The sequence below is a fragment of the Drosophila sechellia genome, chromosome 3L (assembly GCF_004382195.2).
Source record: "Drosophila sechellia strain sech25 chromosome 3L, ASM438219v1, whole genome shotgun sequence".
Lineage (NCBI taxonomy): Eukaryota > Metazoa > Arthropoda > Insecta > Diptera > Drosophilidae > Drosophila > Drosophila sechellia.
In genome coordinates, this window is record NC_045951.1 from 20,254,439 (window position 1) to 20,274,754 (window position 20,316).

General features: G+C 42.0%; 6 protein-coding genes and 1 long non-coding RNA gene across 9 annotated transcripts; 3 read left to right on the forward strand and 4 right to left on the reverse strand.

Annotated features, from left to right (window-relative positions):
• The first annotated feature begins 1,131 nt into the window (after positions 1 to 1,131).
• On the forward strand, positions 1,132 to 1,478 carry LOC116801151. The gene is made up of 2 exons (XM_032719017.1): positions 1,132 to 1,211; positions 1,272 to 1,478. The coding sequence occupies exons 1-2, from the start codon at positions 1,181 to 1,183 to the stop codon at positions 1,358 to 1,360; spliced, it is 120 nt and encodes a 39-aa protein (XP_032574908.1). The 5' UTR covers positions 1,132 to 1,180; the 3' UTR covers positions 1,361 to 1,478.
• Positions 1,479 to 1,600: 122 nt separating this feature from the next.
• LOC116801152 lies at positions 1,601 to 2,103 on the reverse strand. Its single transcript, XR_004361794.1, has 2 exons — positions 1,848 to 2,103; positions 1,601 to 1,783 (listed from the first exon to the last, which is right to left on the reverse strand). It is a non-coding gene; the product is annotated as an uncharacterized LOC116801152 (long non-coding RNA).
• A 7,950-nt stretch (positions 2,104 to 10,053) lies between these two features.
• On the reverse strand, positions 10,054 to 11,381 carry LOC6616348 (vacuolar protein sorting-associated protein 26C). Its single transcript, XM_002040672.2, has 3 exons — positions 11,276 to 11,381; positions 10,452 to 11,220; positions 10,054 to 10,387 (listed from the first exon to the last, which is right to left on the reverse strand). Exons 1-3 carry the CDS (start codon positions 11,333 to 11,335, stop codon positions 10,266 to 10,268), a joined length of 951 nt encoding a protein of 316 aa, XP_002040708.2. The 5' UTR covers positions 11,336 to 11,381; the 3' UTR covers positions 10,054 to 10,265.
• Positions 11,382 to 11,413: 32 nt separating this feature from the next.
• Positions 11,414 to 11,921, forward strand: LOC6616349 (coiled-coil-helix-coiled-coil-helix domain-containing protein 7). The gene is made up of 3 exons (XM_002040673.2): positions 11,414 to 11,542; positions 11,596 to 11,694; positions 11,751 to 11,921. The coding sequence occupies exons 1-3, from the start codon at positions 11,498 to 11,500 to the stop codon at positions 11,862 to 11,864; spliced, it is 258 nt and encodes an 85-aa protein (XP_002040709.1). The 5' UTR covers positions 11,414 to 11,497; the 3' UTR covers positions 11,865 to 11,921.
• Positions 11,922 to 12,009: 88 nt separating this feature from the next.
• Positions 12,010 to 12,979, reverse strand: LOC6616350 (distal membrane-arm assembly complex protein 2). Its single transcript, XM_002040674.2, has one exon. The coding sequence runs from the start codon at positions 12,922 to 12,924 to the stop codon at positions 12,076 to 12,078; it is 849 nt and encodes a 282-aa protein (XP_002040710.1). The 5' UTR covers positions 12,925 to 12,979; the 3' UTR covers positions 12,010 to 12,075.
• A 310-nt stretch (positions 12,980 to 13,289) lies between these two features.
• Positions 13,290 to 18,674, forward strand: LOC6616351 (serine/threonine-protein kinase PITSLRE). 3 transcript variants are annotated; one of them, XM_032719307.1, is made up of 4 exons: positions 13,290 to 13,385; positions 13,445 to 13,641; positions 15,628 to 17,887; positions 18,008 to 18,674. In XM_032719307.1, the coding sequence occupies exons 2-4, from the start codon at positions 13,577 to 13,579 to the stop codon at positions 18,539 to 18,541; spliced, it is 2,859 nt and encodes a 952-aa protein (XP_032575198.1). In that variant the 5' UTR covers positions 13,290 to 13,385; positions 13,445 to 13,576; the 3' UTR covers positions 18,542 to 18,674. The 3 variants fall into 3 exon arrangements, with proteins under 3 accessions (XP_032575198.1, XP_032575200.1, XP_032575199.1); XM_032719309.1 differs by having other exon boundaries at positions 13,308 to 13,641; positions 18,008 to 18,180; positions 18,239 to 18,461; XM_032719308.1 differs by adding an exon at positions 14,429 to 14,799 and having other exon boundaries at positions 13,312 to 13,641.
• LOC6616352 (peroxisomal membrane protein PEX16) lies at positions 18,600 to 20,089 on the reverse strand. Its single transcript, XM_002040676.2, has 2 exons — positions 19,884 to 20,089; positions 18,600 to 19,823 (listed from the first exon to the last, which is right to left on the reverse strand). Exons 1-2 carry the CDS (start codon positions 19,993 to 19,995, stop codon positions 18,904 to 18,906), a joined length of 1,032 nt encoding a protein of 343 aa, XP_002040712.1. The 5' UTR covers positions 19,996 to 20,089; the 3' UTR covers positions 18,600 to 18,903.
• Between the last annotated feature and the right edge of the window lie 227 nt (positions 20,090 to 20,316).

Sequence of the window (20,316 nt, forward strand, 5' to 3'; positions counted from 1 at the left end):
ATAACACACAGGCATGGGGTAGGGAAATTGGGGAAATTGGGGAAAACAGGAGGCGAATCGGGGCGAAAACCATGTGAATGTGGCTGCCAAGATATAGAGGGGCATATGGCACACATATTGAAGTGTAGTCTATATGGGATGCGAGGGGCGGAGCCTGAAGTGTCCTTTAACGAGATTTGCATCTCATCATAATAATGTAAATGACGAAGAGGGCCAACAGAGGAAAATGTATGGGGTAAGCAACATTTTGGCCTGGCCGCAGCACAAGTTTGGCCAAAAGGGTTTTCTATTTAAGGCGGGATTACATACATTACATATCGCAATGAGGCCCATTCACTTTGGCTAAACGGAGACGAAGCGATTCAATTATCCTAACCACTTTGGACTTCAATTGGAATTTGGCCCCGGCAGCAACAGTTGAAGTTGCACAATTAAAGTCGGGTAATCCTGGATAAAACTAAATGTATTTGGCTCATGTGCCACAGGCAGAACTTAATGGAATTTTGATTGCCTCATAGTAAAGTACATAGAAATGTTCTACTCGCTTCATGGTATTGAATGGAAGTGATGTTTTTGAAATAAATGTCTTGTTTGTTTGCTTTCAATCCGATTTGAAACATTTTTCATTGTGTAGGAAAGTCAAGCTCTCAAAAACAGACGTCTTGTGGTCATTAAGAGAATTGGCAAAAATAAATCGATTACAGCAGCTGAGTTTTAAGTGGAACATTTTAAAAGTGGATTTAAAATATCTGGTATTGATGGCACTTTCTCCCTCTTAAGTAAACTTAATTTATTTTATTTTTAGAAAGTGCAATCTCGCTGATTTACGTGAAAATTTTGTTTCAATAGCCCAACTAACTCTAATATGTATATCTATTGTTATGTTAAGCGTTTACTAAGTTGCACTGTAATAACACTTGAAATAAGACTAAATTATATCTTTAATTAATTAAATGAAAAATTATAAGCTAAATATTGTGAATATTGTTGAATTCCACTCTAGTTTTGAATAATCAATTGTTGTTCAAATGAATTATTCAGATTATGGTGATGAAATCACCTCTATTTGCATGGAAATGAGATATAAATAAGAAAACGAATTGCTGTTGCAAACTTAAAAGACTACGCAGGTCATAAAAATGTTTAGTTTACTTGGAGAATTCAAAAAGTTAGCACCGGTATGAGAGTCTTCGGAACTATTCTTCTGTTGGGTAATTAGCTTCTTTCATATAAATAATCTAGTTATATACATTAATTTTATTTTTCAATAGCAATTTTAGCTCTAGATGTGTGCAATTCCGTAAAATGTATTTTAACGTGTCATACATCAGCTGGCGACTACGAAGTCATTGAGATATAAGTTGTGTGCGATCTTTAAAGCTATAAACTATAACGGAGCATTAAATGAATGTTGGATACTGCAATAAAATATATATTGGATTTAAAATCATTATTCATACCTGTGGAAACAGATGAATAATTTACGCTATTATTATTGGTAATATTGATAGGCAATGAGTTTTTCTTATTACGTCTGTCTCTTCTATCCAATCGAAATCTCTAGTCTGACTACCAACCGTAATAATTTACAGAAATCAAATCTTATTGCTCTTCATCTCTTTATGACATTTTCTTGTGCACATTGCTTTTCGGTCGACAAAATGGAAACCAAGTAGCTGTAGCTTGTTACAATGTCAAATTGATTTTTCCGATGATTCTTCAAGTAGTTCCTTATTGATGACCATCAGTCGGGAATAGCTGGGCATCGAGGAAATCCCTCCGACTGAAATTCCTCGAACAAGTTTTCAACATTCCCATCTCGCCTTCGTTGCCAATCATTTACTCACTTTCGATACCATTCGAGCTTAAGATTAATCCGGCATTTGTTTCGGGATATTCGCCTTGAAAGTATCACCTTATTGATGACCCAGTTTTCCGGGAGGAGAGCTGTTGCGAAAACCCTTTAGTTTGGCCCGTCACCTACGGCATGGCAATTTATTCCTCAACACTCCCGCTTCGACGGCAGGGCAAAGTTTTGTTTCTCGGTTTATGGGCAATGGCTTCCAGGACTCCGGCACTCCGACACTCCGGCCACGTCCAATATCCAACCATGCACGCAAAAGTTTGCCAAAAACTTCTCTCGAGTCTAACAAATTCAATTTGTCAGGCCTGGCGCGCCTCGGAGTGCGGCTAATCCATTTACAATTTCAAAGTAAACAAACAAAATGTATCTGCAGCTCGAGCTGCTCGGCATCCGAAGCTCGGCATCAGCTCGTCGAGACATTTAGCCCCGGTTTGAGTTTGAATTTTCGTTGGTATTTCCAATGAAAGTGCAGCGGAAACTTGACTGCCAACAGCCAGCCGACTCACTTGGTAGTTTATGCAGTTTTCCCTGCCTACTTTTCACACACTCGAACCAAAATACTTCAAATGTTCTCGAAAACAAAAACTGGGAAATACTGGGAACATCAACAGTGAGTATTGCCCAATTATTTTGGCAAACAAGGTACATTTTACGCAAATTCAAGTGTTTCTTTTCAAAGTTCTCAAAGCTAAGAAAACTTTTGTTGAAATAATTGCATTTTCTACCAGTCTCTTTGGCCTGAATGAAATGCATCATAGTCATAGCTAAATGGAGTTTATCTAATTAAGGTAACTATTTCATAAATATATGCCGAAATATTAAATATAATTCACTTTTATTGATTACGTTAAACTAGTTGGTTGGTTGAAGTCTGTGAACGATTCAAACAAGCATGCTTGTATGTAACTCTAACCTACCATACCATTTTTCTCAGTGCAGGTGAAAGCAACGACACGGTACTCGAGTGAAATAAAAAGCCCCATTCTTCTTACACTTTTCGCCTTTCCCCAAATAAACAGCCAGCTGGTGGGAGGCGTTGGCGAAAGTTTATTTGGCTTTAAAGCAGCAGTTGCTATCCTTTAATATTCTGCTCCTGAATTGGCCCAAACAATAGGAAAACTGTGTGGCAAACTAAAGCTTTGCGTGCGAAATACTTATTCAGTGGGCGTGCCAGAGCCGACATCCCATATTTTAGTTGGAATTGGTTTTTAAGGCTTAAGTTCTTAAGTCCTCAAAATCACATTTTAGCCTTGATTTATGAGTTGTGAAGAGGGAATTTGTGAATACTGAACGTCGAGTAAATATTGCTGGATTTAGCTAATAGTTAAAATTATTAATTCTTTGCTATCGGGCACTTAAAATTGCCATTTAAATTGCTCACAATTGGGACATTCGAAAAACGCTTACACGCCCTGGGTTGACGCCTGGATTTGTGTGCCAAGTTTATTTGAATTTAATTAACTGCTTACAATTTAATTGCTTTTTCTGGCTTCATAAGTGCCTAGTTTTTCTCATACATTTAGAGCAGCAAAATTGTCAATAAGATATCACGCATACGCCCTGAGTGTTTACTTATTTGAAATGTTAACGATATTATATATTCAATATGCAATTACTTATTTCTTAATTAAGATTAAAATTACTCCAAGCTTGAGAGCAACAAATCGGTCAATTAAATATCGCGCATACGAAACGTGAGCACGATTTCCTCTTAACCTGAATTTAATTAAAAATGGCCCAGCATTTAATGACTTCCGTATGCCACTTGCGGTATTTATTTAAATAACAGCCTTCAATAGCTCATAGTTCAAGTGGGTGGGTGAAGTGAGGCCCCTTTGTAAATTGTTCAACAATATAACGCGCATACGCCCCGTGGACAAGTTTCCTTTTCGATTGCCGCGAATTAACCTGAAAATTCATTTCGACGGTTTGGCATCCAGGCAAGAAATCTATATATAGCTATGTACTAATGTACATATAGTATATGCGTATGTATGTATATATATGCGCCTATGTGTTTTTCCCTGTATTTTCGTGTAATGCCAACGGCGGCAATTTCTTGTACAACAATTTGTGAGTCTGCTGCGCTCAGCACTCACGTAATGAGCATAAACTAAAGGCACAAAAAGGCCAACACCCACACACTCACAACAGGGCCCACTAACACCAAGTTGGCTAAGAGAATATCGCGCTGCCGTGCACATAATTGGTGCAAAAAGTTGGAAAATTATCACGGAAGCAAAGCCGAAACACGTACATACATCACCGTCGGCGGACGCGAGATGGCATAATGTGAGAGGGCACTTCCTCCGATCGTGCACTTCCCAAAAACCAGGACTATGCTTCTAACAAGACCAATAGCTGGGATATTAAAAGCCACTAAGACATCCGTTGCCAGTTAATATTAATCATATTTGGATGCAACTAAAAAGAAAGGAACTGTATGTATCTAGAAATGGTGATTAATATGCGCTATTATTGCGCTATTTTTAGGAATTTAAAGAAGTATTAAAAAATATATTTAAGTTTGTTACAAACACCTTTATTTCCTGCCCACTCTATATTATTTTCATTCTTATTCTTATTTATATATTATATATAGTATGAGTATATATTATTACATTGCAGCTTTAAAGTTTTGCTCAGTGTTTTCCCCTAACATTTTCTCGTTTTTGGGCCATTTTAAGGCGGAACACCTTGTGACCCGGGATGAGCCTTAAATATCCATCGCCGGGAGCTGGGTGCCGGGTGCCGGGAACCGGGTTCACTTGGCCTTTGGGCGGCCAACGGCCAAAATTTATTGAAGAAAAGGCGACTGAACTAATCCCCGACCCTAATTACTCATAGAGCCCGTGGGTTACAAGCCTTGTACAGCAATTACATCCGTGCAAAGTCCTATCCGCCGGAAAGGAAAGGCGGAAAATGTTTCACTTTATGTTAAACTGAAGAGTTTCCGCTTTTCGGTTTTTTGGGCAAGCAATTAGCCCGGGCATAGTGATTAAAAAGTGGAAATGCTTAAGTCAAGTTGATTACATGACGATTGCAATCTACAAATGTGTGTTGTATTTACTGAGTATGGAAAATGATTAAAAGTGCCTGAGTATGAGATTACTTACACTAATTGTAAGTAAGTAAGTAACTTAAATAGAGTAAGTAATTAGGTTCTTAATATAAAAATCCTTTGATAAATCCTGGAATAGATTTCAATGGCATGCATGTGGTATATTAAATTCCCTTTTCTAGTTATTTAACTAAATTACCCTTATTCAATTGCGATATCTCTCTCGGCGACACATTAATTTACCTAGAACTGTGGCAAAAAGTAATAAATTTCACCCCTTTTCTCGCAAGAGGCAAAAAAGTTCATTTGGTTTGCCCCAAAGACATGTTGATTCACATTTAATTTAGTGTAAAAAGCAACTTCTTTTGCATTATTATTCATGTTTACCAACTAATAAAAAGCAAAACGTTTCACTTTACGCCGAAACTGGGGAAGACTTTGAGCCCCATGGCGACTAAGAATTACACTGGCCAGCAAGAGTGCTATTAAGTGAGCATGGTGTGTGTGTTTGTGCGCTGGCCATTAAAAAGTTGTCCTTTACCTCGACCACCATTCCCCCGCTTTCCCGCTTTTCCGCTCTCCAGCTGCTTCTGTTACTTACTGGGTGGATAGTTGGATACTGCTCCCGATTCCGTTTCAAATCCTGGTGGTGCTGCCATTGGCACCTGTGTGTTGCCAGTTGCCAGTTGCCGGTGCAACTGAAAATACGTTTGCATATGAATTTTTCAAAATGTTTTTTCCGCTGACCTCGTTTACTGGTCAGAGCAGCTATGAAAAGTTTGCCCTGCAAACTAAATTGCCGTTTGCAAGCGGCGGAGGGAAGACGCAGTACCCGGCTTTGAGTTTTCCTTTCTTTCTCCTCGTTTTTTTTTATATTTTTAACATTTTTTCTTTTAGGGCAGTACTGCGCTGAACCCACTTCTTGTTTTCCTGTTTTTTTCCCCTTTTGCACAGGCGGTGCAGCATATTGAAATGCGATTACAGGGGTGCCCTGGTGGCTCGTGGATTCATGTTCATTAAACATGCATAAACTCACACTAGCGCACACCCACTCACACAAGCACAAGCACAGTGACACGGACTCGGAGAAAGTGAGACGGAAATGGTTGGGGGATAGAGATAGCGAAAAGCTGTACGCTTGGAAAAATGACTGAGGAGTGTATTTAAACCCTATTTAATTAGGGTTGACCAGAGGGAAAAGTTTCAAAATAAGAGTGTTAAGTAAGATGAAACTTAATATCAATACTGTGGCATCAGTTTTTAGTTGTAGTAATCTTTTATTGCCAATAAAAACTTTTATAAATTACCTGTTTTTTAAGATTATATACTCAGAACAACAAATTAGTTAAAGTGTAGGGAATGACAGAGCTCGTAGGCAGGACTCTTAGAAACTAAAGCATTTCCAGAGCAGATGTCCCCAGGCACAAGTAAACAGTTTAAATTTTCAAAGCAATGTGCTAACTTAAAATCAATTACCCAACGTGACGACGACACTTTCACCAAAAATTACAAGAACAAGGCCCAAAAATCCCCCCGCCAGAATCCTCAAGTGCTGGCAGTGAAATTACAAACAATAGGCGAGCAAATAGCAATTGGAAATGCGTACAAGTCAGCAGTGTTTGGCAACAGTTGGTGTGAAAAGTTTGTGCCTGTCGAAAGTGAATTTACTTACGACAGAAAGTTGCAGCCAATACCAATACCAATGCGAATGGGAAAACATCAAAGCCCCCAGGCAACGGCATATTTTCTATTGGCAACCAATTTCCACACACCGAGGAAAATTATTTCGCAGCACTGAATTGATATTTAATACAGGAATATAAGGAACTATTTACACATTATTTTTCTCTCTGCAATCCATGTATTTCGGTAAAGAAAACGCTTGAACAAGAAAGAAAGTTTCGCTTCAAGATACGCGACTCAAAGATACCCGGTACTTTACGAGCCTCCCAGTACCTGTTACGTTCTTTTCAGCAAGTGCATCATACCCATTTATTCTACGAGTAACGGGTGTAAATATATAGGCTGGGGGAAAAACTTTTCCTAGTGCTTCATTTGGCGACACAGCAAACTGCCGAATTGAAGCCATCTGCCTGTGGTTGGGTGGGTTTAGTGGCTTCAGATGGTTTCGGGTGGCTCCTGGCTGGTTTCCCACCAAGTTGAGGTGGACTTAGTGTCATGTCTTCTTGCCTCCACGAGTTCAGGCACACGTATGTACGTTTCCCCGAAGGCTGAGGAAAATTGAGACTGGTGGAGAGCAACAGTTTTTCGTGCACTGAAAAAATAAACTAAAATAAGGAAGGGAAGGGGATAGTTTTTCAAGAAAACCGATCCATCTATGTTATTGTAAAATTAAGTACAATGGTAATTGGGTTAAATTTCAGACAGGAACTACTCAAAAAGTCTTGAAATTTAAGTAGACAGCGTAAAAAATGTGAAGTCCATATATCTAAACGTTGTAAGGAAAAAGACCAGCGCATTGACAAAATCAAATGGGCATTTTCTCATGCTCCAAAAGCAACGAAATCAGCTGGAAGAGCATTATTATAATGTCAAACATAAAATTATACACCCTTTCGTAAACTATTTTTGCTCCATTGATTTTCTTCGGAGTGTTTTCACATCCGCTTTCACAGCATACACAGCATATATACATATAGGTATATGCGATTCAACAGGCCCACATTTTCCCGGACACTTTCCATTCCTTTTCTTTTTATTCGACTTAAATAAATACATTCAAGTGGATATAGCGGAGGGTGTCAGTGCCACGTTCTTTATGGTAAAAAGTTCGGGCCGTCAAAGAAAAGTCGAGTGGAGTCCTGCCTCCTGTTCGTCCTGCCTCCTGTTCGTCCTGCGGCATACATATACGCTCTTATATTTGTATATCGGATGTCAAGGAGCTGGCCCCTTCAATAAAAGCAGATGGAGGAGGGAAGTAAAGTGGGCAGCTGAGGGATGTTTCATGCTAAGTAATTTATATCGGCGCGTACAGTGGTTGCCGAAAATCTGAAGGCCGAGGGATTCTTGCTCCATTTAGTTTATTTAATTAAAATTAATTGCTTCGTCCTTGCACTAAATGAAATTCTCTCCAATCAATTAGGTCCGCAACTATTACTCATAAATTAAGCAAGTGCCCGCACACGAAGACGTTCAAAAAGTTATGCACTTAATAAGATTTTAATTTTATGTTTTCCGGAAGGAAAATCACAATTATGGCAAAATATTCAAGCTGCAAAATGCCTTAATCTTTCTTTCTTTTAATAAAAATGTATTTTGCCTATAACAGTATTAAAATATAAAGCCCTTTGCTTTTACAGCAACTTTTAAAGAGACAAAGCAAGTTTATTGTACAATATTTTCGCTTGAATTAATAAAAAATCTTATGAAATGCCACAGTGGTCGTGTGTTCATGAGGCAAGAACACACGTAAAATAAAATGCATTATGTGTGTATGACGCAGCATGGCCAAGAAAGGCAGAATCGGCTTATTAAAGATTTAAAAAATATTCCATGAAACGCATCGGGGAGCAGGAAATTGATATGCACTTACCGGCAACACGAAAGTCAGAGTAAAAAGTAAAAGGATAGCAGGATATGGGAATGAAGCTGGAAGAAATGCGATTCTGGGGAGAAAGCAGCTGGGCAGCTGTAAAGTATGCTAAGAATCATACTGGAAGAAAGAGTTCAACTAAACTAGTTAGTAATACTGCAAGAACATGTAATATGAAAATAATTATAGTGATATTATTAATATTATTAGAAATGTTATTATTTGAAATATAATTATAATAAAATTAAACCACCACATCTTTTTGAAAAGTGTCGAGTGGTATATAAAGAAATAAATCATATAATTAATAAAATGGTCAATTAATGTAAGGTCTTAAGCCCCAATTGAATATTTAATGCAATTGTAAGAAGGTGTAAAAAAGAAGGATCGAGTAGAATGTGAAGACTATATGGACCGACCGGAAATATAGTTCCGTTCCTCATTTTATCTTTTCCATTGCTTTTTTGTTTAGCCAGCTGCGTGTAAATTGAAAGATAATAACGAAGGCGGAACAGGGTACGGAAACCAGGTGAGCGGAGCGGCAAAAATGAAGCGCAGCAGAAAGATGTACCAGAATGCCAAAGGAAATCAATTCCCCCTCCTCGCATCAATCACACATGGAGTCTGATTGAAAGCAAATCGCAGGTAAACAATGGATATAATGATGATGGGGAGAGCGTAATCGATATCCTTGTTCGCTACTCCTTCGAGCATTCGATTAAAATTTGTCGAGTTACCCAGTGCCGGCCGAATCAATCAATTTCAAAGACAACAAAATTAACGTTCGACATTTAATATATTTCACTTGAGCTCTCTGACGTTTTTAATTACATAACATATAAACAAGAAAGGAAATATCTTTGGTAACTTGTGTACACTGAATAGGAAAATTTTTTGATCATAAAACAACGAAACTATGGTTTCATATGGAATATTTTCACTTCATTTTTCGACCTTCGATTTAAATTCGAAATTTTACATTGTCAAAAAAATGGTTTACAGCGAGAGTTCATTTCCAGTTATTCCTATGTCAGATATATTAGTTATTGGCCCGATTTGAACCGTTCTCACTTATATACTGCCCTCAATAAAAAGAAGACTTTTCGAAAATTGTGATGCAGACAGACTTAAAATTAAGTTACTTGTTTGCGTAAAAACATTCGAATGGACAGACGGACATAACTATATGGACACCACTGTTGATATTGGTTAATAATATAAACATATACTATAGGGAATGTGAATGAAATCAATATAGTCTCTGCTATCGTATTTTATTTATTTCCAAATGCAGTTAAACCAGTTGATGTTGCAGTTGCCTTCCAAAGTTTATTTTTTGAACGAGTACCTCAAATCAAAAAAGCAATTTCACTACTTTCACACTTATCAAACGCTTCACGCAACATAAAGCAGCCGGACACTAAATAATTCTCGTTCAGAGTGCAAAATAAATCGCATGCGAAATAAACTAGTCTAAACTGCAATTCACCTGGAATCGCAAAAGCATCCTGGCAGCTGGCCAACTATCAGCTGATTCTGAGGGCGGGATATTTGAGTGAGGAGTCCATAAGTATATTCATTTATTATATTGTTGTAAATGTATTCTTTCCTTTACTAAACAAATCAAATACATAAGTTATTTTCAGGAAGATTCTTATGCCAAATCAATTTATAATTATTACATTTTTGAGATAAATGTATGTTTTTCTTATTACACTTTTGAGTTTGTTGAACTTTATGTTCATAAAATAGCTGCCATATGGGAATTTGTTTATTTGTTTATTTGTTCAGCGTCCTGCGGTAGTTACTTTGCTGGGCAGAGGACCCGCCGAACGTTTCAGGGCTATTTTGAAGTTCTCGCTAACCGTGTAGTCCTCTTTAAATACCACAATCAGATTAAGTTCAAACTCTGAAAGGAAGAAATATAATAAATATTTCCACGCGTGATAATAAATAACAAATACAATCCTCACCAATTTTGAAGTTCTTGGTGAGCAACGTGGGGCAGGTGAACAATCTGGGCAGGACCATATGGATGGGTAGTTCTAGCTTCGGCAGCACATTGCCATCGGCAATTTGAATGGTCTGGATTTCGGTGGCATCCTTGGAGTAGCCCTCGTCGCAACCGCAGGTTTCCACACGAACCAATTGCATCTCAATGGACTTAATGGCCGCCTCCGTGTGTTGCACCGTAATGCTGCCGGTAATCGGAGTTGTTACGCAGAATTCACTCCGATCTAGACGCCCTGTGATGAGGAATCTCGGCATGGACAGTCTCTCCTTGGCGCTGGCATTCTTCTGCAGCGAGTCCGGACTCAAACTGAAAGGAACCACCTTCTTTGAATCCTCGCTTAGAGGCACCGGTTTGTATTGCACGCAGAACTGCTGGATTTTGGTCAGCGCTTTGCCCAGGAAATTCCTTTTCACAGTGCAAGTGAGTTGGTAATTCACGTTGATGAAAACTCCGTGGTATGTTTCATAAAGAATTCGCGGTTCCTTTTTGCACAACAAAGGCAGTTCAAAATGGAACTCCGAACGGCCGGCGCTCAGTTTTCCGGGCGCAGATAACTCCAGGCTATTCTGCAGCAAATTAATGGGTTTCACCGAGTTATAGAAAGCATCGAAAAGCCCAACGGTCTTAGCACTTAGTTGCAGATTAACGATTCCCTCCAGATACAATATAATTCCTTCGTGTTTTGTCTCCTGGGCGCACTGAAACTGCACGCAGCCCAATAGCATCTCCTAGGGAATATATGTTTCGGTAAACAAAGACCTTAAGTAATCGTTAATTACTTACATTTTCATGGTAAACCTTATTCTCTCTCTTTAATTTTATATCGAAGAGCAGTGAACTCATTTTAATCAGCAAATGAAAACAAATATAACAGCTGTTGTATCCTACGTCGATCTGGCATCCCTGGCACAAGCTATCCGGCAAGTGGGCAGTCCCAAAATCGAGGAAACGAAAACAATCTCGTTTTTATATAAGTTTAATTTAAACATTTTCATTTAATAACAAATGCCTCGCAATCAAAACGCAGAGCGGGATAATCCCTGCCTGAAGGTTCGTTTGCTATAATAAAGTTATTAAATAATTAATTATATCTTTACAAATAGGAACAGGAGCTTTCATTCAAATGCCTCAACCAAAACAATTTTGATCGCGACAAGTGCGAAATATATTTTGCCAATTATAACAATTGCAAGGAGTTCTGGGTGGGTTCTTCAATTAAAGTGATTGTTTTATGGACTATATTTTAATATTCCTACAGAACAAAGTAAAAATCGAAAGGAGAGCCAAGGGAATAGCTCCTTATTTGCCGCCCTTGGAAGAACGCGATGGGATTAAAGCAGAATACATGAAAGGAAAACCACAACAAAGCTGATATGTGCATCTTCCTTTTTAATACTTTTGTGTATATAAATTACCTATACATCAGGCACCAATGCTTTCATATTAGACCTCCTTGTTGTCTAAAAGGCTCTATCAAATCTTATATTTACAACAACCCTTTTACATGAAGATCTAGGTATTTTGTTATGAATAACATTTGTATTTAACTAAACTTAAAAATCGCAAAGTTCACATATTTAGCCTTAGCTGTGAATAGCACCGGCGCCAACAATTTTTAAAGCGGGCATGGACTCTTCCAACATGACCGTGGCCAATTCCAATTCTAGAGTCTCCTTCGGATCATTCAGGATCAGTAATTTAAGCTTAGGAAAACGATACAGACAGGCCAAGCCATTGGTGGTGATTTGGGTGCCCGAGAGGTCGAGCACTTCCAGGTTAGGGAAGCCACCTCCCGAAATCCTATCCAGACACCAGTCATCAAAGCTTTCCACGTTGTGAAAGGACAGGAACTTAAGGGAGTCCAGGCAGCGCAGGTTCTCCAGCCCCTCGTAGTAGAGTTCCATGTTATCACACCTCAAGGCCTCCACTTTATAGCGAGGATCGAACTTATTGGGCAGGTTGAACTCGCCATCCTTTGAGGCCCGGCGCCAGTGGGTATCGTTGACGAACTTGACGGCCCCGCCGCGGTACAGTATGAAATGCGCCGCAGCCAGTTCGGCGCCTAGAATCTTGTGCCTTTCCGGGACAAACTGCTGCATGTGCCGCTCAATACGCTCCTCCCGGTTTTCCCACCACTGTCGTATGCTCCGCGGACTTAGATCGATGGGCTTCTGCATCATCACGATGAAGTCTGAGGTTTGCTCCGCATTGGAGAACAGTTTCAGCTTGCTGTTCCAATCCTCCGGCCGGTCGCCAATCGGAGTGCGCCACTTAAGTCTCTGTTTATCCGCTGCCAATTCCGAGCGGATCCTCTTCACCGTCGCACTGACCTCCTCCTCGCCAGGCTGCGCCTGATTTGTGGGCACAGTGGATGCCGATCGCAGGCTGCATCGCCTTAAGGAGGGAAGTCCACGCGACACGCGGTGCAACATCCTTCGAGTGTGATTTCAATATATAAATTTAGTGGGTAAGTGTATTAGAGATGCGCATGTTATGTGAACTGCGTCGTGACTCACGACGCGATCTAAGCTCTAGGATAGTGGCTTAATAAATTACCTGATTACTCTAACTGCGTTAGATTTATATGTAAAATTAAGAAGCGAATACATAAAAATAAAATATTTAAGCCAATATTTAATCACAAAAATTACGATTTAACAGTCAGATCTGTAAATATTTTCACAAATTGCTTGATATATTTAAATTGTGCCTGACTCACGAGGTGCGCGCATGGAATCTCAGCAGCTGACGCATCAGCTGGTAGCACTGAATTTCTCGCCGAGTTGGCAGCACGAACCCGATGCGACGCCATCTTGCTTTAGCACGCTGAATTTCACATTTCCACCACAAGAAAAAAGAAGAGACAAAAGAAACGCAGACGACCTTTGCTGAAGTGCGTGAGATACCACCGAAAAAACGAGCTAAATCACTTAAATGCTGATTAACCGCCAGCCAAACGATTGAAAGCAACGGCAGCCAGGCGAACGCCGCATAAACCTGCCGACAATTACGTGAACCAACGCAAGGGCACCCGTGCAATTGGCATTTTAATTGGCGACTTTAGCTGCGAACGGCGCGCCGAAAATGGTCAATTCGTCTGGCAGCGAGGATGGCCAGCTGCGGAGCCCCAACGATGTGCACTATCACAGGTGTGTATTATCCCCGGGGGTCCTGGGAAAACTCAGATATTCGGTGTTCTCAAAATGCGATTCATGGAAAATTGTTGCTGCATACATACATAAAGAGGCGTACACATATACACACGGGTGCTGGTGGCGCGGCGAAAATTCCGCTAGAACTCTAGCCAGATTTCCTGTGGCATCCCTCCGTTGACTTATCTCGCCCATTCATACAGCTGTGTTCATGATAATAGTGGTGTTTAAAATAGGGGCTTAAAATTGGTTACGGGTATTTTAAAAGAATACCCTAAACATTTTTTTAATCAATAATTGGAGGTCTACGAAGGTCGATTGTGTAAAAAGTTTATGTTTGAAACTTATAAAATTGAATTTTCCTTACTTTACATCTACCATTAATGGTTAGGATATTAATTTAGAAAATTACTAGTCATGTTAATGCATTGACTTCATTGGCGAATCCAACTATTATTTTGAACACACGTGTACGAATAACTGTTGCATGTGTGTATGCAGAGAGTGGACAATTTTCCACCAACCATCTTTATAAGTTGACTATAATGAATAGTACATGCTAATTCTTTAATCTCGATACGAAATTTGCGTATGTACAAAGAACATTCGCCCCCAATATATACATGTATATCACCCCAACATCCCTTTCGCGCTTGTTTGCTCTCCTTGAAAATGATAACCAAAATACCAAAATCAAAAGAAAACAAAACCAATTTATGACGATTTAAAACCTATTGATTTTATTGAACCGTTTAATTGACTTGAATTTTTTCGTTGCAAATAGGCCAAAAAGTGTGTACTTGTCCCAAGACCGAGGCGCGCGATGGCCAACAACAAACCTAATAATAATCGTAATAAAAGTAAAAATAAAAACCAACCAAAAAAAAAAAAAAAAACAAAAATGCTAAATAAAAACGAACGAAAAAGTGCAAGCTAGATGCAAAATTCGAGTTTAAAACTGTGCACCTGCAGTGTCAACGGCAGACGGGACCCAATCTTCTCAAGCCAACCTACATTAATCTCGCTTGACCCGCCGCTGTCAAGTTAATTGTGTTCCGAGAACCGAATACAGAAAACCCGAGATTCGCAATAGAGATCCGATAAGCTCCGAACCGATGGATCGATCAATTCGATCCCTCTCATGTGCTGCTGGCGGTAAATTGTAATACTCTGTAATAATCTCAATTGAATGAAACACACACAATATTGTACTTATACTACTTTGCTAATGCCTCTTTCCAAGTCCTGTCTCAATGTCTTTCGTGTCTCTCTGTCTCTCAAAAGATAACTACTCCCATTCCCAGCAGGTTGCGCAGTCAGTCGTGTAAGTGTTTGCATTTTACAGCCCTTGGAAGCTTTGGAGCTCCGAGCTCCATGGAATAGTTACGGGATCCGGGATCAGGTAAGTACTCCATTTGATAGCACTCAATGGTGGGTCGATTTTTAGTTTTGTGTTTGTATATATTGCTATTAAAACAATTTATAAAAGACTAAGCTTAGAATAATATTACTAGATTCACAGACTTATGCGAACGTTTGTTCTTAAACGACTCCGTGATTACTTGTCTCCATAGCTTCCAACCTTGTTTACTTGCCCTCAATCGACCCACCAAATTTCACCCGTTGCTGCTCAAATATGGAACAAAATCGCCATTTATCTGAGCAACACCGATTCGATTGCCTCAAATAAATTACTAATGATTCGCTTATGTACTGCACCAAAGTTTATGTATCTAATCTCGAAAGAATTCCAGAGCTAGCGTGGACTCGAGCTTTTAAGGTCTCCAAGGGCTAGAGTAAAATGTAATCCAAACACCGACTGCAGCAAAACACGCAACCTGCAACGAGCAACATGCAACACGGTCAGAGCAGCGACTGTTCTACTGGGTCTTCGGCAGGCATCGGTCCAGAATCATCAGCAGATGGGACGGACACCACTTAAAGCATGACACCATAATTTTGGACTTTCTCTCTTACTTTTAGCCGAGGCGAGGAGGATGAGCACGAGGTCGACGCTGATGCTTTGTACATACAACCACCGCAGGCCAGCCGAGAATCAGGATCCGGTTCCAGGCGTGAGAAGAAGAAACATTCCCGCGAGCGTCGACGCCACAAGGAGCGTGAAGACGTGGGCGGTGCTGCACTAGGACTAGAACGGGATCATCGATATGACTATCGGAGCCGGGAGGAGCACTACCACCACCACCATCGCGAACGGAGCAGCAACGCGGCTGCAGCTTATGCGAAACACCACCTAGGCCATGCCTACCATTACCCTCAGCCGCCTCAACAGCAGCAACAGCCTCTACCGCCGGCGCCCAGCTATGCTGCCCACCATTATCATCATCACCAACATTTAAGTGGAGCTCGACCTTCTCCCCGCGATTACCATTCCCATCCATCGGGCTATCATTCGGGCAGTCGACACGGCGAGTACCCAATGGAGGAGCCAACGCGACGCAGCAGTAAATACGAGGAGAGCAAGGATGCTGAGAGCCTGGAACAGGATCTGCGATCGAGGTTGCTAAAAAAGCGGCATAACTACGTTAAGGATTATGAAACGGAGGAGAACTATGAGCATCGGGTCGAGAGAAGTGATCGCCGGGAGGGAGGACGCAAAGAGCGGGAGCGGACTGGGCGAAGTACCCACAAGCAAAACCGTCACGACCGAGTCATTGAGCTGCTGGACAGTCCTGAGCAGGAGCACCACCATCAGCACCAGCACAAATCGCATCGCAGCAAGTGGCGCGAGGAGGTTGAGGTCAGCAGACGAAAGGTGCCCGAGGACTTGGAGCTGTTGGCTCGCAGGGAAAAACTTCTTGCCGCTGAACGGGAAAGCCGCCAGCGAAAACAGACGGCTCGTGAGGAACTGGAGGCTCGGCGGGAGTTGCTCCGCGAGCGAAACGAGCACAGTGATGCACTTAGTCCAACAACAGTGGCTGCAAGTGTAACCGCAGGTCTGAACATTCATGTGAAGAGGAAGTCCAAGCCGGATGACTATGAGAAGGAAATCAAACTCAAAAAACGGCGGGAGGAGGATATCGAGGTTATCCGAGATGATGACGATGAGGAAAGCGAGGAGAGCGACTCAAACGAGGAGGTTCCTGAGCAGGACAGCGCAGGAAGCGCAACAGAATCTGGAAGTGAAGACAGCTATGCTAGCAAAAAGAAGAGCAAGATTAAATCCAAGTCTCAATTGGAAGACGACGACGAGGATTTACCCTTGCCCGACAGTCCACTTAGCGTGGGTGAGCTATACAAGTCGCCCAAGCAACGTCAGCGATCTCGCTCTGTGAGCTCCAAGAGCAGCTCCCAGTCCAGCCGAAGCACTCGGTCCAGATCCCGTTCTAGAAGTCAAAGCAGCCTGGAGGATGAAGTAGATCGGCAAGACGCGGGGGCAGCTGCCTCACCCAGCAGCTGCACGCGTAGCGAGGAACGCGGAATGACCCAAGAGCAGACGGAAGAGAAGTCCGAGGAGAAACTCAAAGAGAAACAAAAGTCTTTGGAGGAGCAAATTCCGTGCGATGACAAGGGCGTTCCCCTGCCCAACTATTACCCCGGTGTGCAGGGCTGCCGGTCTGTGGAGGAATTCCAGTGTCTAAACCGCATTGAAGAGGGAACCTATGGAGTGGTATACCGAGCCAAGGACAAAAGAACCAATGAGATTGTGGCTCTTAAACGTCTGAAAATGGAGAAGGAAAAGGAGGGATTTCCCATAACATCACTCAGGGAGATCAACACTCTTCTCAAGGGTCAGCACCCGAATATCGTGACCGTTCGCGAGATCGTGGTCGGATCCAACATGGATAAGATATTTATTGTGATGGACTATGTAGAACACGACCTGAAATCCCTGATGGAAACGATGAAGAATCGTAAGCAGAGCTTTTTCCCCGGAGAAGTGAAATGCCTGACGCAGCAGCTTCTGCGGGCGGTGGCCCACCTCCATGACAATTGGATATTGCATCGTGACCTGAAAACCTCCAATCTCCTCTTGTCCCACAAAGGAATTCTCAAGGTGGGTGATTTCGGATTGGCCAGGGAGTATGGATCGCCGATCAAGAAGTATACCTCACTTGTTGTCACTCTCTGGTATCGTGCACCCGAGCTGCTTCTCTGCTCGCCGGTTTACTCCACGCCCATAGACGTCTGGTCGGTGGGCTGCATTTTCGCCGAATTCTTGCAGATGTTGCCGCTCTTTCCGGGAAAATCTGAAATCGATGAGCTTAACAGGATCTTTAAGGTAAGATATGGTTGACCATTAATGTTTAGGTATTAAAAGCAGCTTGTTGATTAATTGTTAGTATTAACTTTGAAATTTATTTTCCGAGAATGCTCATTGACTTTTGATTTATTGTTTTAGGAATTGGGCACTCCGAACGAGAAGATCTGGCCCGGATACACCGAGCTCCCCGCCGTGAAGAACATGTTGTCGCAGAACTCTCAGTTCACCGAGTATCCCGTCTCGCAACTGCGCAAGCACTTCCAGGAGAAGACCTCTGAAATGGGTTTGTCGCTGCTGCAGGGTCTGCTCATGTACGATCCGAAACAAAGACTGAGCGCCGACGCGGCACTAAAGCACGGCTTCTTCCAGGAGCTGCCATTGCCCATCGATCCCTCCATGTTTCCCACTTGGCCGGCCAAGAGCGAGTTGGGAGCCCGTAAGGCGCAAGCCTCGTCCCCCAAACCGCCGTCCGGTGGCTCGCAGTTCAAGCAGCTAGGCCGCGACGAGCCCATCATTGTGGGACCGGGAAACAAGCTCTCATCTGGGATTATCACTGGCAACAAGAAGAGCCACGGAGCTGGTGGATCGTCGGCTAGCACGGGATTTGTCCTGAACGCTGGACTAACGCAACGCCAGTTGGCCATGGGACCGGGATTCAGTCTGAAGTTCTGATTCTGTGTGTTTTTAGCCCATTACGATTACGATTAATTGTTATGTATAGTTAGCGATGTAAGTGAAAAATTTCGTTTAATTGTATGTGTATAAATATTGTTCCATATATAATTTAAAAAGCCATATAAAACAATTGCGATGTATAATCATTTTTCACTTCAAGAGCTGCAATCCCATGTGGGTGGGTCAATTCAAGGAACATGAAAGTTGACTATAAACATATCGAAGATTGCCCCATCGTTTTATTGTGTAAACCACTTTCCCAGGACCAAAAGTCAACCCACCCTCAACACTTCGAATGCGTCCACACCTGTAACTTTAAAACTTAGCCTAGAGGAATACTAACGCTCTACCTGAAATGCCTAAGTGGACCACAGATAGAAGTAAGTGCTTTGCCACGTGGGAATGTAATCTTTGAGGGGTTTGGCCACCACCTTAGCAATGGGCACACTTGTGGCCACAAAGTCGAGGATCCGCTCCAGTCTGGATTTGGTGAAGCTATCATAGAACGGCGATCGGACCAGGAAGTACATGATGTTTATGCATCGCCTGCTCAGCTCCAGTTTTTGTTGCTTGGACATGAGGTCGCGATGCTGACGGTAGAGGTGAATGCTATACAAATCAATGGATAATGCCACCATATATTGCTTCCAACTTCTACGGCCGAACAGCCCCATGGCGAGCAGGTGGATTAGTGGCTTCGATATATACAGGTATTCTGCTTGCAGGAGTTTCCTAGGAATTTGCGTCTTCGCCGCTTCATTGTTGTCTATATGAAGCTTGAAGTCGCGGTATTGCAGGGGAGGAGCACCCTCCACTTTACGAATCACACGGCCAGATCGCTTCAATTGGAAGGTGATGGAGTGTTGGGACTGCAGCAAATCGTTTGTGGAAGAAGCCGCACCATCCCCCGAATTCTTCCTCTGCTTGCCAATGGCTCTTCGATTCAGTGCGGCGATGGGCGGTGAGGTGATTATATCCGAGGTGGAGTGTTTCAAGATAAAGAAACGGCCCGCTGCCTTGAAGGCCTGTATTAGCGCTATCACCAGCCACTTGCCGGATTGACCGAAAAGCCGGCGGGCTGATATCTCGATGAAAACCTCGCTATATTCGAGTGTCGTCAACGTGACCTTTAGACGGTAGCAAAGTTTCGATTGCAGTTGGATCACCGAATTTTTCTCGGCATTGCGAGCCTTTTCGATGATCCGATCGTTGTAGAACACCAGCATGTTGGACAGCGTGTACACCAGCTCACTGACCACATTTGATGAGGAAATGCGACCTGGAAGCCGGCCAAAGAGATGAGTCTGTAGGCTCTATGTAAACATGGAGTTCACTTTACCTGCTATAAAGTAGGATACCCACTTGGCTGTGGTCTCGAAATCTCCCACCACGTCGGGGTTTTTGCCCACCCACGCCTCGTACGCCTTCAGCATGTCCTTCAGTTTGTCCATTATATCCGGAAAATATTGCCTGTTCCTTCAAATAATAAAAATAATGAGGTGTTTCCGTCTACAGGTAATCAAATCGGTGCAGCTGTGGTGTTTTGGCGTTTTGGATAAGGCGTTAGTGCTTTCATGCAACACAAGATAGAAGGTGGCGCAATATGAATACATATATGAATGCAAACACAGAGAGCGTGATTAAACGATTTGGACTAATAACATTGTTACAAAAACAAATACCAAATGCAGTGCTTAACTGCAATTCACCAGGGTCCCGAGCTTATCGCCTTAACAATTTTAAATATTAAGAATCATGTTTGGCACATATGC